The sequence below is a fragment of the Ctenopharyngodon idella genome, chromosome 5 (assembly GCF_019924925.1).
Source record: "Ctenopharyngodon idella isolate HZGC_01 chromosome 5, HZGC01, whole genome shotgun sequence".
NCBI classification, from domain to species: domain Eukaryota; kingdom Metazoa; phylum Chordata; class Actinopteri; order Cypriniformes; family Xenocyprididae; genus Ctenopharyngodon; species Ctenopharyngodon idella.
Window position 1 is genome coordinate 28,991,934 of NC_067224.1, and position 19,432 is coordinate 29,011,365.

A 19,432-nucleotide genomic window follows, 5' to 3' on the forward strand; every position below is an offset into this window, starting at 1 on the left:
GACATAAAGAGCATTTCAGGTAAGTTGGGCCTAAAATGTGCCTGAAAAACTCTTTTCAGCAGCCCAACAGCCAAGCCAAAACAGAACAGATTCCCGCTAAAGAATCTTTGCAGCTAACATGCTCCACTGCCTCCATCCAAAACATATAGATCACTGTCAGTGCTTGTAATTAGGGCTATCTCGAGTCATCCATAATCAAATCTCAAGAAACAAACAGTTTTTGTTGTTGAATTAACCATAGTCTAGAGTTTAGACAGTTATTATGAGCAACAGGAACAGATCAAACAGAATGAAAATGGAACTATAACAGGACATAACAGAACATAACCGATACTGTTATGTCCTATACTTCCATTTTCACACTGTTTGATCTGTTCCTATTTGCCTGATTTCCTAGTTAGTTTCCTCGTTTGTTAGTCAGTCCCACCTGTTCTGTTTCATCCTGATTACTTTTCCTCATGTTATTTTGTGGCTCAATGCAGAGAATATTTCACATATGGCATCATTGTCAAAAAACACTTTAGGATTATGGAGAAAAAAGGATATATATGCAATAAAAACATTTTGCACTAAGATAAAAGTTGTTAGTCACTTGAGTCATGACAGATGTTGTATTTAGTACTGTAACTTGCATTTGGCTGCAACGATTTTGGACCTTGTCGGCAGTGTTGTGATGGGTGACTGCTGTCCTTTGGGTGTTTTTAGCTGAAGAGGCAGAATTTGGGATGAAGGTGTAAGAGGCAGCCATAGTGAGCAAAGCTGATGAATGTGTGTCAGTGTGTGTGTGTGTGCGTGTTTTAATGCACCTATAGAGAAAAAAACCTGCAGAGCTGGTTTGCAGTAGTAGAGAGGAATCACAATACACTCATTTCTACACTTGTTAGAGCCGTCATTTCTAATATGAATAAACTGAGTGAAATAATACGTAGAGGGAAAATCCACAGATGTTTAGAACTTTACAACATCACTTTAAAATTTTAATTTTAAAAAGTTCCAATTAATCTGTCATCACGAACACTCTTTTACACTCACCTTTTTCTCAGCATCCTCGTGCCGTATGTGTGTGTGGCCAAGTTGCTGGATGTCCGAGTGTCTTCCTCCTGAGCCATGCTGGTCCACCAAGTCTGGGGGCGGGGACACACTGCGGCCCTGAGGGTCCACCCATGTGTACACGTGATTGGTCACATAACCACCTGGGATCCGTCCCATAGAACAGACTGACATGGAGAGTTTCTTAGAACCTTTCAACACCTGTGAATGGAAAACAGATAGATGAGGACAAGAAAGGAAGCAACAAAAAAGGGACTGAAGAGGATATGTATAAATAATTTCTATTCATGTGTAGAGAGAAATTGTTAGTCCTGCCACCAAATTAGTCATTAGGGATTCACATAATATTTGAGATTTTTAATTCATTTAATTTTTTTAGATTACCTTTGCTGTCATCTAACAAACACTTAAAGTTCATCTTTAAAAATGTTAAGAATGTAATAACATTGTTAAATGTATTCTTTAGCAAATCACAAAATGTATATCCATTTTACATATTGTACATTATAATGACAGATTTTTTTTAACATTTTATTTTTAATTTATTTAAATAAAATAGTATAGAAATTTTAGCCATAATGGTCTGCTTTTCAGTATGTCACACTTGATTGCAGGAGCAAAGGATCTAATTGCAGGTAGTAACAGTTTATTAAACTTTAACACTAAACAAAACACTCAGGACAAAACAGCAAATGGTGATGAGAATGGACAATGAACTGAAAGAAACACAGACAAACACAGCTTAAAGACAAATCAATCAACGAAATGAACAACACGTGCACATGATAATCAAATCAACATGCACATAAACTAACCAAAACACAGGAAACTATGTCAAACCCACTCAAAACAGAAACAAACACAGATACCCCGTTACAGTATCACCCATAATTATTAAAATATTGGTCAATCCTTGGTATTTATGTAACTAGAAACAGTGTTGTTAATGTGAACTAAAACTAAAACTATAAATACGGAGAACATGACATGCAGGAAAAAAATAGTAGGCTAAATCATGCGCACGATTTACTAATTCGTTCCCTCGATTTACTAAAATTTGCGGGGCTCCGTAAATAAAAATGACAAAAGCACATGAAAATGAAAAAATGAAAGCCAATTCAAAATAGTAATAAATACTAATAATATATAAATAATACTAAAATACTGACTAGTACTAGATTCAAAGATTTTGATAAATAATTTGAAATAAAACTAAATAAAACATAAATACACAAATAAATATAATAAAATATCTCAGCTGTAATATTCTTCTCCTAAAGACTGCACAGTGATTTGACCTGCTGGAGAGGTAATTCTTCGTTCATTGCCTGTACAAGCCAAACAAGTCCAATAAAAGATCTCACTGACTCCAGTGCAGGTCTCTTGTGGATTGGCTCCAGCCATGTAAATCAGTCCCACCACCTCCCTGAACTGCTCTCATCTCTGAAAATGTCCACAGACATCCATCTCTGACATTTAATATGCTTTATAGGGACAGAGCTGGATGTCCCCAGTAGGGGGTGGGGAGTTATTTTTTTCAGTGTGACTGCAGATACAGATATCACTTCCCTGTACTGAGCAGAAGGTTCAGACAGACACTAGAAGTCCCTTGGAAAGGTTGGATCAAATTACAAAGAAGTATTTCTTTTGGACATGCAACTCTGTGTTTGGGCTTCCTCAAAACAGACAGAGGAGGACAAGGAGAAAAAGCAGAATAAAGAATAGTCAGTGCTACATATAATATGAACAGTAGCAACTGATTCTCTTTGGAGTTTGTTCCTCAAGCTCGGTGACCCTGACTTCAAATGATCGTATAATATTTGTACAGAAACTACAAAGATTACAAGAACATTTACAAAAAATACAGACATCTGCAGAACATGCCAATCTACAGAAGGCTTCTCAACATCAAGACAAAAAGCATTCACTGGCATAAATGTATGAGCAGACAGAGCCATGTTAGTGAATGAAATCCCTCTGGCTCGCTCACAAAGAAGCACCCATGCTGGTCATTTACATGGATCTACATAGATTAACATAAATGTTTAATTGGAGCGGAACAACACATTCAGTGTTGCTTTTTCTAACCGCTGCTGCATGAATTATGAACAATGGCATGTGTGCCCTGGTTTAAAATCGCTCACACAAACACTTTTGAGCAAAACTCTTATTTTTAGCAGGGGGCTAAAAATACGAGCACCAAACCTGTAAAAGCGTGTGGAGCTTTTCATCTGCAGCCTCTGAATGGAACACTTGACCAAATGTGGTCAGCTACATAACAACACCTCAGTGTGCAAAAAACAACAGCACGGACAGCTACCAGAGCTACCGAACAGATCTCTTACATAACAGGCAGTATGTGGGGAGTTTAGAGCCATTGAGTAAGAGAGACAGAATAAGAGAGAGACTCAGCGCTTGTGTGGATGTACAGCAGATGAGTCATATTATTCTATCTTGAGAAAGAGTAAGAGGGTTCAAAATGTATTTTCTAAAATAACAGGCTTTTCAGATGTCCCACAGATTTATCATTTCACCAAACTTCAAACTAGTTTACCATACCAGAGACATTATATGGGGAGGAGACTTTTAATGACAGAAATGGTAGCACTAAAAATGGCAACTGTAGTCCCCTTTTTTTTGCTAAAAAGAGCAAAAAACAGCTCAATGTAGTGACAATAGGAATGGAATTCCCACCTTACAGCTAAAAGAGCCAATCACCTGTTTGTTTATTCTAGAATACAGGTGCATCTCAATAAATTAGAATATCATGAAAAAGGTTTTTTTTTTTTTTTTTCCTGTAATTTGATTCAAAAAGTAAAACTTAAATATATTCTAGATTTATTAGACATAAAGTAAAATATTTCCAGACTGCTCTGCTCATCAAAATCAAAAAATCAGTATCTGAAATTATTAGAATATTTAATTTCAAGTTCTATTAAATTACCATTATCAGGGTATAAATACCGGGTTTAGGTCAGTAATCCCAACAGCAGTCATGGGGAAGTCTGCTGACTTGACAGTTGTCCAGAAGACGATCATCAAGACCTTCTACAATGAGGGTAAGCCATGGAGGGTCATTGCTGAAAGAGCTGGCTGTTCGCAGAGTGCTGTGCCAAAGCATATTCATGGAAAGTTGACTGGAAGGAAAAAGTGTGGTAGGAAAAGGTGTACAAGTGAAAGGAATGACCGCAAGCTTGAGAAGATTGTCAGGCGAAGCCGATTTAAGAATTAGGAGAGCTTCAAAAGGAGTGGACTGAAGCTGGAGTCAGTGCATCAAGAGCCACCGCACACAGACGTCTTCAGGAAATGGGCTACAACTGTCACATCTGAACCAAAGCCACTTCTGAACCAAAGACAACGTCAGAAGCGTCTTACCTGGGCTAAGGAGAAAAAGAACTGGACTGTTGCTCAGTGGTCCAAAGTCCTCTTTTCAGATGAAAGTAAATTTTGCATTTCATTTGGAAATCAAGGTCCTAGAGTTTGGAGGAAGAGTGGAGAGGCACAGAAACCATGTTGCTTGAAGTCCAGTGTGAAGTTTCCACAGTCAATGATGATTTGGGCTGCCATGTCATCTGCTGGTGTTGGTCCACTGTGTTTTCTGAAGTCCACAGTCAACGCAGCCATCTACCAGGAAATTTTAGAGCACTTCATGCTTCCTTCTGCTGACAAGCTTTATGGAGATGCTGATTTCATTTTCTAGCAGGATTTGGCACCTGCCCACACTGCCAAAGGTACCAAAAGCTGGTTTGATGACCATAGTGTTACTGTGCTTGATTGGCCAGCAAACTCGCCTTACCTGAACCCGATAGAGAATCTATGGGGTATTGTCAAGAGGAAGATGAGAGACACCAGACCCAACAATGCAGATGACCTGAAGGCTGCTATCAAAGCAACCTGGGCTTCCATTACACCTGAGCAGTGCCACAGGCCGATTGCCTCCATGCCACGCCGCATTGATGCAGTAATTCATGCAAAAGGAGGCCCAACCAAGTGCATAGAAATGAACATACTTTTCAGAAGCCTGATATTTCTGTTTAAAATATCCTTTTTTTATTGATCTTATGAAGTATTCAAATTTTTTGAGATAGTGAATTGGTGGGTTTTTGTTAAATGTGAGCCAAAATCATCACAATTAAATGAACCAAAGACTTAAAGTACTTCAGTCTGTGTGTACTGAATTTATTTAATACACGAGTTTCACAATTTGAGTTGAAGTACTGAAATAAATGAACTTTTCCAAGACATTCTAATTTATTGAGACGCACCTGTATGTATGAGCATTAGCCGAATCAGCCTTAAGATACATTTATTGAGAGATTTGAGCTAAAGCAGCACACTATACGATACCTAAATATAAATATAAATAATATAATATACAATATATTATTGGAACATGATCTTAAACATGTCTTTCCCTATTCAAATACATTAGAGCTGTATTTGCATGACTGCATATAATTATCAAATCATGGACATTTTTTGACTGTATCTAAGAATCCTGAAAAAAAAAAAACAACAAACTCCTTTCAAACTCATTTTTACCTCTAAGCGAGTGTATACTGGGGCCTACAGACTCCCAGAGTCAAGCTTCATCAAGAGAGTAACAAACACAAAAGGTGAGAAACAGGGAAATGTAGGCAGATAGGAGAGAGAGAGAGTGAGGGCGTCTGGCAGGGCTTTAGTGAATAAACCATAAGCCAGTGTCTCTTCATCACAGAGGCAGAGGACACACCTGACATTTCTGTGCTGAGCCTCAGCAGACGCAGCCCTCTTCTGATAAGAACGTGTAACAATCCTATTCCACGCTCCTTTCCAGCCACCTGAACAGACACCAACTGAGACCTGTGGTGACCTGGATATAATGAGTGGTGACACAGCCGGTGATGACTAGACAATGACCTCACAGAATTAAAATAGACAGGTTGCTCATTCTAAGCAATGCAAATCTGCTTCCACGGTCGTAAACACTGAAAGCTGACAGTAAAAGGATTTTTTTGAAATTATGGTTAAAAGGTTACAACCACAATGAACAAGGTTTGGCTAGTTAGTTATAATTAGTAATTAATTATAATTAATTATAATTCACTACAGACTTGCTTTCTGTTCAGTGATCTCTGTATATATCATAGAGATTATGATATCATGTACTGTACATTACAGATCAGTGTTTCCGCAATGTTTAAATAGACACGGCCTTTCCAACTCAGCAACTCTTAATTCTAGAATTCAGCTTTTCACTTGTAAATATTATTTCGCTTATCCATTCATGTGTTCAGAACTCGTAACTACAATACTTCAGACCTTACATGAAGTCACATGTAATTTACGGTTCAGAAGACTGGCTCAAAATTTTTAAGACAAAGATAGCAGTTTTCATGTTGTAATGTGTGAGAGCAGGAGAAAATATTAAAATATATATTGTCTCTTCCAAGCTTTATATTGGGAGTAAATCGTAACTGAGATTTTGAAGCCCAAAAAAGCACATCCATCCATCATAAAAGTAATCTCCAGTGGATTAATAAAGGCCTTCTGAAGTGAAGCAATGCATTTTTGTAAAAAAAATATCCATATTTATAACTTTATAGACTATAATCACTACCTTCCAGTATTGTCCGTCCGCGTGTTCATGAGAGAGTCGAGTTCTGGCGTCTGACATGGGATGTAGGAGTAGCGAAAGCTTAGTTGAGAGTAGACGCCACAAGACGCCTCTCGTGGTTCAAAAAAATAGGGCTGGACAACAAACTCAAGCTCCTCCAACATTACTATGTAAAAATTCTTGTTTTAGACTTTTTTGTGACTGGTGTTGTGTTTTGCTCTATCCTCTGAGCTTCCGCATTCCTCAATACGTCATGCATCAGGTCAAAGTTCACTCTTCCGCTGGAATTGACTCGTGTACAGAAGCCAGTGATTCTAGTTTATAAAGTTATAAATATGGATATTTTTCTTACAAAAACGCATCAATTCGCTTCAGAAGGCCTTTATTAACCCCCTGGAGCCGTATGGATTACTTTTATGACGGATGGATGTGTTTTTTTGGGCTTCAAAATATCAGTTACTATTCACTCCCATTATTAAGCTTAAAAGAGACAGAATATTTTTAATATAACTCTGATTGTGTTTGACTGAAAGAAGAAAGTCATAAACACCTAGGATGGCTTGAGGGTGAGTAAATATTTGGGTGAACTAACCTTTAAAATAACCGCACCATCTGCAGCTCTTGTAGCGCTTTAAGTCTTTAGCAGGAGAGAGAAGCAAGGCACACGGAGTGGAAAGTGCTTAAATGAAGCACGTTTGGCTAGAAAAAATATTAGAAGATATATCGCTGAAAGATCGTTACCATAAATGACCCTGAGCGCTTGTGGTGCGTCACGCTTTGTTGTTCTGACACACTGCTCGCTTTAAACTGTAGAAACAGTTATCTAAATAATCACAATTATGAATCATTTGCATATAAAGCATTGTAATTCAGTTTTACAGGGGATTAATAATTAAGCACAATGTTTTCTATCGCAGTTTCAGTGTCCTAAACCAAAGGGATCTGTGGACAGTTCCAGAACAGTCCGTAAAAGCTTTGGAAGATGTGCACTACCCCCTGAAGACTTCAGACCTAGAAACACCATTAAACAGTAAAAAACTAGGTCTGAAGCACAACACTGAAAAATGTCAAGAAAAGACATCCAGCCTTCCTTCTGTCAGATTAGCTTATCACTAAAACACTCTGATGGTACTAAATATCTTATATAAAGATCTTTAGGGACATTGAAGCACTAAACCTGCCATAAAAGAGCAAAACATGAAAACTGGTTTTCATTCCTTCCTCTCAGTTTCATTTCTGTTCCTTAACTCATTTGTCAAGCACTCACTTCATATGTCACTCATTCTCTGTAAATCTGGACGGTGAGCTCACATTGTGTTGAAAGAAAGGGAAGAGAACTTTTCAAATTTCATGACCCATTCATGAAAAAGGTCAAGAGAAGAACATATGCCTCTAGGGAGGCACAAAAATATCTCACTTGAAAAGTTTGAAGGCAGCAAAGGTTGGTGAGATAAATATAAACATGTTATCTATGTTCACAGAGAAGGTATACCACTGCATGCTCATTTTTAGTTGCTGAAAAAATGTGGCAAACCTGCCCAACGGGAGCTAATAACACAAAGGTTATTCAGTATGAAGTCTGAAAACAAGAGAGATTTACTTTAAAAGAAGAGATTTGAGAAGCACAGAGCGTATTTGAGTCATCTGGGTTGCCAATATTTTAATTTGCTTGTTTATTGTTCCATTAACTGTGACAACGCAGTGTGAGGACAAGCAAATAAAAGAAGCACACTCCATTAAAACACTGATAGCAGCTATTATTACCTCAGTATAAATTTTGATGATAGATGTGTTCAGTATACCATCACACAACAGCACTGGAGAAATATGGTATGGCCTTTAAAAAGGAGAATAATAGAAAAAAAAACACAGTAGATTCTATAGATGAAAAGCTCATTGCTCTTCATAGATTTCTTCAGGGTTCATAATTTTTTCAGCATAGCTTGCTTTAGCTGCTAAACTCAGCAACAAATTGTATACTGTATATAAGGTCACAAACACACTGTGGCAGGGAATGATTGCGTTCTAGATATGCACTGCCATATACACTGCCACAGACAGTACATTAAACATGCTTTAGCCCACATGCAATCAAATCTTAAATTTTGCAGAATACAAAAAAAGTACAATTTACCCTGATCATTCCATTCATATATATATATATATATATATATATATATATATATTATTGTGATCATAAACACCCTGGTAATAAAATAGTTAGCATTAGTTACTGGTAATAAAATAGTTACCATTTATTTTGTTATTCTGCTAGCAATTATAGGGCAGTTGTGGCCTAACTTAATAGTTAGAGTGTCAGCCTGGTAACCTGAAGGTTGCGGGTTTGATTCTCAATACCGGCAGAAAATGACCTAGGTGCCCTTGAGCAAGGCACCTAACCACCAATCTTGCCCCGGATGCCACAGTAAAATGGCTGTCCACTGCTCCGGGTGTGTGTCCACAGTTTGCAGTGTGTGTGTGTTCACTACTCACTACTCCTAATGTGAGTGCTCTAACTTTTTGTAAAATGTAGAAGACAAATTCCTAATATGGGTTACCATACTTGGCCTTCACATGTCATTTTCACTTTCAAAAAGCATGTTTCCCCATTGACAGTCATTCAAAAATAACCATATATTCTGACATCATTTTCCAAAACAATTACCACTGAGACAAATGGGAATGCTAATTGAAAACTCCTTTGTAAGACCTAGGTTAGCACAGAAAGGCAGTTTTGTGGTACAGTGTGCAGTACAACTTGTACAATGTGAAACGATGCAATGTTAGAATGTTACAGCTAGATGCTTAGCAACAGACAACCAATCGAATACTCATATTTGCCTGCTTTGGACAGTCACGGAAACACTGTGCATTGTATATAAACAGTAAATTCAGTGTTTGCGAGGAAAAATGTTAAATGCTGACAGAAAACACAAAAAAAGAGACTGTTTCTTTCTTACCTTTATAGTCCAAAATGTCCATTCAGTATAAACTCGATAGTACAATCGGCAATATGAGGATGCGCAATGCTAGAGCTATGTAAACAGGTCGCATGCTGCATTTATCCAATCAATGACACTGATACCGCAAATATGCAAATAAGAATGTTAACCCAGGATTTAGGAATGTACAGTGAAAAGTCATTTTAAGAATATCCAGGATAAATTGTTAACCCCGGAGAAATTATGAGCAGTGTGAAACGTGAAGCAAGATAACCCAGGATTCTGTTTACCCAAGGTTTAGAATGACCCAGGGTTAACTATTTCAAGTGTGAAAAGCCCTTATAAGTCTACTTAATCACTAACTAACACAAACTCTCCATGTCTCTCACTGTATGTACATTCACACTGCCTATAACACACTCTACAGCTCTGCTAAAATTTCCTGCTTTTACATTAAGAGTACTGTCAATCATACATTCAGGAAGGCTCTTCCTTACCTTATTGTTCTGCTTTTTGAAAGCAATCTGACAGACCTAAGACTGGATAACACCCTCAAACAGCAAGAGAGTTTAACACTGAAATGCACCATTTAGAAAATGCAGAACATGAAAGCATTCAGCTTTCACTCCTCAAAATTTGAACAAAAAATTTAATTATTTCAGGCAGATGCCTGAGAGCTTTTTCTGCTCTGAAAAGTATTGAGTTAAAAATGGGATAAAAAAAAAAACTAGTTTAGCACAGGTACATAGAGCTGGCTAGGTTTTGCCCCTAAATATGGTAAATAAGAAAGCATATAAATTTGCTGTCACCCTCAATATGCATAGAGAATTACCTTTGTCCACCATTTGCAATTGCTCTTTATTATGGCTTCTTGCCTTAAAATCATTCTTTTCAATTCAGTTTCAATAAAATGAACAGGGCTACTGTGCATCATCACAAACAAACTGTCATCTCACAAAAAAAAAGGGGGGGGGGGGGGGGCTTCACTGTTGATTTACTGACATGATTCAGTGCAGCAAATGCAGCATATGCACAGCCAGGCACTTAGTACAGATGGAGTATATGTCATTTCCAAGGGCAGCAGTGAGACACGTTCTGATACCTCGAATCAGACGTCTGCGTGCTGCGAGATTGATCTAATATCTGTCAAGGCCAGCAGGCAGCAACAATAGTAGACAACTTTACCAACTCATCAGTACGAAACTGTTGTCCTCACTGTGGTAATTGCTGTTTTGGGGCTTGAATAGAGAGAGATCAAAGTGAAGCAAACATAAACAGAAAGAAATTTAAACGGGCAGCAAGTGTCACGACAGAGGTCGAATGGTAGCTGGTTGCAATGCTTCATTTCAGACAATGTAAAATTGTTTTGTTAGAGCTTTAGAACAGCTCATTAGTGAGGCTACAGATGAGTAATGCTTCTCAGTCTGCTATTCTAAAACACCCACAATTTTAATTATACAACTTTGTAAAGCAGTAATGAAATAAACTACATTTACAGTACCAGACAAAGGTTTGGACACACCTTTTCATTTTGCATTATTACTAGTTTCCACTACCAGAGCACAAATTGTAGTATGGGAATTATGTAGTGACTAAAATGATTAAACAAAATCTAAAATATCTTTTCTATTGTAGAGCTTAACAAACTCCTGACATACTCCGTTCTCATTCATGCAAAACTAATTCACTCAAAAAGAAAAACAAATCAGTTCATTCTAAAAAAGGGGAGGTGGGAAGGAAGTAAAACAATGTTTTTTAAAATAAAATGTAGTTTTGTAAAGCACAGTTTTCCACTGAAAATGTACAACATGCAACACAAGCATGCAGTAACTAGGGACTATCAATATAGATAGAACTTCAGATAGATAGAAATAAGACCGATACCTCACGTGACGTAACTGGCAGGAAAGACACCGGCGGCAGCAGCAGAAACAATGTCAGCCACAGGGGTGTGGAAATACTTCAAAATGAATGATGACAACCCACACATTGCGAACTGCATGCTTTAAATCACAATTCGTTATCGATTAGTGAAGGCGGGATAGGCGGAATCGCGCTGAATGACACAGACCAGAAGCGCTTTCTCTTTTTCTTACGCGCGATCCCAGTTCTCTCAGACAGCGCGCGATCAGTTCTCCTTGCGCCTGAATGGTCAAATGCACACATAGTTGTCAAAATGTCCATCGTGTGGAGTATCTCACGTAAATATAGTCGGTTATGGCTTAAGTGGACGTAAACATTTGGGTGAAAACAGGATGTGTCAGTATCCATGGATTCGGTCTTAAAGGGACCGTAGCCTATATTTGTCATTAAAACAACAAAATATGTTAAATAAATGTATACATGTTAAACAAACCTACTGTATCTGAAAGACAAGTTTATTTAATTTGTATCTCTATAGTATTTGTTGTATTGTTCGTAAATTTCTTTTTATATAACAACAATTATGTATATTGGTAATTATGCCCTTTGAAGGACACTGTGAAATTTTAACTTTTTTCATTGGAGTAATAATAAAGAAGCTGTCCTACATTCATTAGTCTCACTGTGTTGTGCTTGGAAAACTGCAACATCACCAAAAAAACAAAAAAAGAGAGATAGAGAGAGAAATTAATATAGGCATCGGTATCAGCGAGTAGGCTACTATAAAAAAAGTATCGGTACTCGTACTCGGTCCTTTAAAAAATGGTATCGGTGCATCCCTAGATAGAAAGTAGACACATACATACATACAAACATATACATACATGCATTTATTTAATGGTCATATGGTCCGTTCATCACACAATATTTATTTATTAATTTTATTTATCTATAAAAGACGGTCCGAATGTTTAAATAAGCACATGCACAAAAAAATATTTCAGAGCTACGGTTCAGAGCAAATTTTCAGAGCTAGAAACTGGTCACTGTATTATTTCATATTTCATGATTTCACTAGTTCATAAAAACATGAGAAGAACAATTATTTTGTGTACATTCACGAATGGTTTTATAAATGAGGCCCATTGTACAGAAAAGAACAGCTCAGAGATTCTAGAAAATATCTTATGTTAATATTCTGTGTTCTAACAAAAGGAAGAAAGTCATACTGAATTGCATGAAGGTGACAGAATTTTGACTTTTGGGAGACAAACCCCCGATTTCACAGACAAGGCTTAAGCTAGTCCCAGACTAAAATGCAAGTTTGAGCTGTTTTAACTGAAAGCAACTTGCACTGACATATCTTAAAATATGTCAGTGCCATTGTTTTGTCTCAAGATGCACACCAGTAATGTTTTTTCCTAAGGCACGTTTATAAAAGCTACTTGAATGTTCTAATTGAACTAAGGCCTAAGCCTGGCTTAGTCTAAGCCCTGTCTGTGAAACCATGCCTATGTCTTTAAGGTTAGTAATCAAGCAAGCAGTATTACAGTAAAGTTTTAACAGAAGTTCTAACAACATTCTGTATCGCACAAATAGTTCCTAAGGACATAAGTTTCTAACAGCAAAGAGCAATGTGAGCCATATTCATTAATTATTCATCATCACTGTCTATTAAGAAAGGAAATGCATTTCTATCTGCTAATACTAAAGACTGCCAAAAACATGTTTAAAATTACATGGGAAAATAATGAAGCACAATGTTTAAAGTATGAGACTGAGAGAGAATGGTGGAATTTGTATTCTAAATGAGTGCAGAGTGAGATGGGGTGAGATGTAGTCATTCTCCAGGGATAACAGGAGGCAGAAGGAGAAACAGGGCACACACAAGGGTACAAATAAGAAAGAAAGAAAAAAAGTGCGATGATCAACTACTTCATTCAAACCCAGCAGGAAGGCCGGAGGTGCGTGCACAGGCAATCTATGACTAAAAACCCCAAACGTTCATGCTCTACAAGAAGGTAATTGTAAAGAACAGGTTAAATTCCCCTAGAGCAGACACAGACTGTGATTTCAACATGTTTTCAATCCTAACTGAAAGTCTTTGACATTCCCATTGCCCCATGAGACAAGCTTGTGGTGGTGAATAATGTAGAATAATCACATTGTCAAGCATTAATGTTCATACAAGGTCTTGCATTAGAAATAAGTTATTTATTCATACTTAAAGTACAGGTCCATTGTGAGTTTTTGTCAAGAAGGAAAAGCACTTTGCAACATCTTGGTGGGTCTATACTAGTCTCCTTGAAGCCTCTCAGCTAAAACTGCGGGAGGAAGAGGTCTCTAATTGACTCTACATCTATCGGTCCTCCGGCATCCGTTTGGCCTTTTAAAATCTCCATGACAGTGCAGCAGATGGACTGTGTAAAACTCCATTCCCATCACCCTCTGCCCCTCCCCTCTCTCCCTCTCTTCCTCCAAGCTATGACAAAAAAAAATTCCATCTCTCTTGCTTTGATAAATTGAACCATCTTATCTTCCACCGACCCATTCACCACTTCTGTCATTGATGATCCTCAGTGGTTGGAAAAACAAATCAGCTTTTCATTATTGTGACACTTACATAACCACAAACTCTCTCCCCTCCACTGCATTATCTCTGACTTTCCCTATATAAGTTATAAAATGGACAATGTGCAACAGTGCCGTTGAGCTGTATTTGTTCCAGAACCATCAGCTATGGAGTGCATTGTTTTGGGTACATGTACTGTGTGTTGGTATTGGGATGGTGTAACAGTTCTGTTTTGTATTTGTTTGCTCTGTTTCAGTTTGTCTGTGTTCCTGATCATTAGTTAATTAGTTTACACCTGTTCTGTTTTTCCCTTGATTACCTCTAGTGTTTATAAGCCCTGTGTTCATTCAGTTCTTTGTCCGATCCTGTTTGAGTTTGAGTGGTTGTAGCTCTCCTGTGATTATATTAAAGACTGTTGTTATAACATTCCCTTCATTGTGTGTATCTTTACACAGCCACCACGTTACAGATGGGGCATTGTTAGCTATTCACAAGACTAGGGAAGTCTCAGTGCTTACTGCTAATTCTACTGACAGAGATCGAGATAAAGATATATAATGTATATAGGGGATCAAGATAAGACTTGAAATACAAGTACAAGTACAAGTACAAGCAGCTGTGTCACCATTATTTGCATTGCCGGCACAATTTGTCATTGAGAATAATTACTTAAGACTGGCAGGTCAATAGGGGTGAGACTCCAACAGAGAGAGCAGACTATGTGACTTTCCCCGCTGTACTTCTTTGTCAAATCCCCTGTTATTCAGCAGATCACTTTAAAACCAATGATCAAGCTCTAGTTATTCAGATTTGGATGACTGAACAAGAGTTGAATGTCTTTTTTGCTAGGCTGTGATCCCTTCTGCTGAGTCTAAGAGTAATCATACTAAATTGGAGTATATGGAAAGACAATTCACGCAGCGATTAAATGAAATAAATGAATCCCTGGTGCCGATTTAATCCTTTGATTTATTGTTCCCCACCCATTGACACACATCACCACACACCAAACTCTGACAGAACTAATCAAAGCTCACAGTTGAAGCAGCTACGAGTGTGTTCTCCAGCTTAAACACTGTCTGTTTAATTAAACGATTTTATGAATTATTCAGCTCCTAATGGGAAGCAGAATGGATCCAATTAATAAATGAGAGCAGGAATCCCAACAGGATTGGCTCTGAACACCCCTATTAGCTTGGCACGAAAACAGGAACTACAGCAATTAGCGTGGAAAGACGGCACGGGAAGAACTGCTGGAATTCAGGTACAACATCAATATTTACTATGTAGAAAAGTGTGATCAGTATTGTTTCCAGAGAGTCATGTAACTATCGTTTTAAAAAATTATATTTATTTTGAAAAGCTAGGGCTGCATGATTAACCAAAATAAAATAAATGGTAAATGGTGCTCCACAAGAACTCCATCTCTGGAGTTTTTGTGGAGCAACATGCGCCAAATAGCTTCCCAAACATGTTTGAGAAGTGCTTATAAACCGGTTGTTGTCAACAAAACAGAAGCTTTGAGGGCTCCCTGCAGTTTTACACTAAAATAATAGCTTGATGGTTTTAAACATTCTTGAACATTTGAAAATGAAGACATTAAGACATCCATAAATATTAATATTGTACAGAGCTCCTAATGGGACATTTGCAAATATAAAAAATACAGACTTTCACGTGTGCACAATAACTATTGTCTACGGTGCTGCTCGCAATAAGCGCTGTTAACTAAATTTAGCATTTCTCAGACTGTGAGGATGTTAAACCCTACAAAGTTTAATAATTTAATAATAGTTTAATAAATGGTGTATTGAACTTTTTTATAGGATAAAATAAATATACTGCCCTAAAGAAAGACAAAATTGGAGCACTTTTTACTGTACCAATCGGGGCCAATTCTAGGCATGGGCAGGGGTGGGCTGAGCCCACCCAAACGTCTGCCTTGCCCACCCAATCAGAATTTAGGCACAGATAGCGTTAATCGGTTTTTTACAATTTGGGAATTGATTAAAAACAATATGAGGTGGGCTGCCTGTTGAGAAGTTTGATGAAGGGCTGTAGAACACCCCAACCATTCAAAAAATAACACCAGAAAATTACATTATTTTTCTTTTATTAACTGAAAGTAACAGCACGGCATGTTATACACTCACGAGGTGGCTTTCAATCTGTAGTAGAAAAGCAGAGGCTGATTACATGAGTGAAAACGGGCAGAAATATTTGGATCTTATCAAGGTGTGAATAATGGTGAGTTTAAGGTATCTTCATGAATATGTATCTTCATATTAACTTGTAAATACGAATATACATTTTTATAGCTCTGACTGATTTTAAAGTGTCATTTGGCCACCACTAAAACGGGTCATACCATGAACAGTTGAAATACGCTAGAAAACTTCACTCATTTAAGAAAGTGCAAGTGGACAGAGCAAGAACATAATGTAAAATGCATATGCATACTTCAAACCTTTCCTTGGTTTGCTGTTAATGCTGTTAAATTGAATGTACGAGGCAAACTGTCTGCTTAAATAACAACACTGAAATAAGAATGTTCATCTTTCGATCAGTTACGGGCCATTCACATAGAACGCGTTTCACAGTTAAAAATGCAAGACGCATGTCAGTGCAGGTCTAGAGAAGCGTTTTTTAAAAGTTTAACTTATTTTAACTTGAGTGCCGCATTTTTAGAATCCTGCGTCATGCACGAGACGCTGCAAGTGTATGGACGCAAGACGCGAGCGCAACTGTCAAATTCGTTACTATAGCAACAATAGGCTTCCGTGGCATTCTCTTTCCGAATTGTCACTGGACAGTAGAAAAGTGAAAATGGCAGCATTTTATTTAAAGTGAAAATAAGATAAAAACTCTCATGGAGAGCTGTGATATAAAATGTTTGGTATAAATAGAGTTTTTAAGAATAGTTAGGATAGATTCGTAATACAGTAATTTTACAGTTGTACAGTACAATAAAAATGTTATTATTGTTATTAATATTATTATTATTATCATAATATATTTTTTCTTAAATGCAATTTTTGTATTTTAATTATATAATAATAATAATAATTAAAGTGTACAATTTTTGTATAATTATTTCTTTAAAATGCTTTTTTGCATTATAATAGTAATAATGTATGTGTACAATTTTTATATAATAATTATTGTATTGACACCGATTTTTGTATCTGCCTGGCTCTAATTGTGACAATCCATCTGGTTGGTCAGGTAACATGTTGGTCAGACCAATTAGTGGTTAAGCTGTAATGTGGGCAAGCTTGCCTTAAAGCTAAAGGCCATGTCATCTTCCATAAGATATTATGTTAATATCTTGTATACCTCTGATACTGTCAGATCAGCTCAATTCACACCTCGGCCTTTTGGTAAACTATACAGCCAATGCGAGTCAGCCAATTTTCACTTCACCTATTTTTATTAAGAAATGCTTACAGACTGGCACTTTGAGTAAACATGGTCAATCGCATTTAATCCTTCCATATGGAACCTGCAATCAAGACAGACTGACTCACTCAATAAAGATTCACAAACAAGCGTCAGGCCCTTAGCTTCCATGTAACTATTTGACTCACATTGTTTTTTGTTGTGGGCTTTTTTTAGCCTGTGGATTCAATTCTGACAGGCAAACAAGATTGCGACATGAGTAAGATAGGCAGTACAACAAAGCAAGGACGATACAAAAGAACACCGCACTTCCCTCAGCAGTCTAACGTGAATGCTCAAAAAAACAGAAAACAAAAAAACAAACATAGAATGAGCCTGCCCACACAAATAGTCAAAGAGAGAGAGAGATAGAATGAGCAAGCAAAGAGGAGAGGAATGTAAGAGTGAGTTGGCTGCCTGTCATTGCTCTTCTTCTGCAAACTGTACAAGCATCAATTGTTATGTAACCTATGATTTAACTCTCAAATCTAGAACTAAAATTAGAGATGATAAGAGATTCCACCACAGGCAAATTTCAGCATATTATGTCTAACTGGACCTTACAGTTGATCACCAATACCTCCAATTATTTTCACAAAGCCTGAGACCAGCACCAGCTCCAGTGGCATATTTTGAGTCAATTATCCAATTTTCTGAAATTACCTTTGGACACACACGGGGAAATGAGAGCAAATGTGTTAAAAAAGGCCAAGATTAGGACCATGTGAGGTATGGTGTAATCAAGTGGGCAAAATAAATAAAAAAATTGATTTTAGCCTTGCTAAAGCCAGTAACTCTGGGACTGCGGCCAAAGATTTTTCTGCAGGGCTATGACACTGGTAAAGGACTTTACAGGATCAGAGGAGGGAGGGGGTAAGCAAATTGGACTGTTTGGTACAAAAAAAAGAGAGTCAACACTAAAAAAAAAAAAAAAAAAAAAGATACTTGAGGCACCAATTGGGGTTCCACAGACCGCCACACTGAATGATCCCTCTAAAGCAGTGATTACCAAGTACACAAGGATACATTTAGGTTTTGCTTTGTTAAACTGAAATGATACTTTCTTTAACAATTTTAATAGGATTACATCAGGGCTGTCAAACTATCTGTACATTCTGTATATATTAGTCACTGTCATTTTTGCTAACCTGCTCTTATCGTTTTTTTTTTTTTTCATTTTCTTTGATGTCCTTTATTTTCTTTATTACTGTGGCTCTCTTTGATAGTGTACACATCTTTATTTAATATGCAGTTTGGTTTTGTTTGTTTGTAGATAGGTATTCTGTTTTTAATTTTAGTACTCTTCAATTTCCCTTTTCCCTGGATCAGTAAAGTCTGTCTGTATCTATATTCATGTTTTTTTTTTGCAGTTAATACCTTAATACATTTGTTTCAATTTTGTTTACGAAAAAATAAAATAAAATAAACCATGTACGGTAAATGTTCAGTTTGGTCCACTCATATATGAAATTTTATGCTTGAGAGCCTTTGATAATTAAATTCGGTTACACTTTATTTTAAGGTGACGTTGTTACATTGTAATTACTAAAATAAGTACTGCGCAATATTAATTAACTACAATTACTTACTTTAGGATTACAGTTAGGGTTAGGGTTTGGTTTAAGGTTAGTTACTCGTGATTATGCAAAATTTACTGTTATTACTATAGTAAGTACATGTAGTAACGTTTAACTACGTCACCTTTAAATAAAGTGTTACCTTAAATTCTACCCTAACTGCAAGTGATTTTACTTGATTTTATGTGGTTTTCACTGAGAGTCTTTCTCCATGATTACCAGAAGTTGAAACCTGTGAATGACCAAAAATATCAAGTGCAAGTGCATCAAAACCCTTCACTTATAATGGGTTTATTGGAGGAATCATTGACAGTTTTTAGAGTTTCTGCAGTAACATGTCAGAGAACTGCCCTTTTTGATAAGGGTCCTAGAAGTTTTCTAGAAGTTTCCAGCA

The 19,432-nt window shown here is 37.0% G+C and overlaps 1 protein-coding gene across 1 annotated transcript in view; it reads right to left on the reverse strand.

Moving 5' to 3' along the window:
• The window catches only part of whrnb (whirlin b), a 59,835-nt gene that overhangs the window by 38,975 nt on the left and 1,428 nt on the right, over positions 1-19,432 (reverse strand). The window contains exon 2 of the mRNA XM_051893648.1: positions 1,033-1,251. Within this exon, the coding sequence (XP_051749608.1) occupies positions 1,033-1,251 (219 nt within the window). The remainder of the gene's footprint in view (positions 1-1,032; positions 1,252-19,432) is intronic.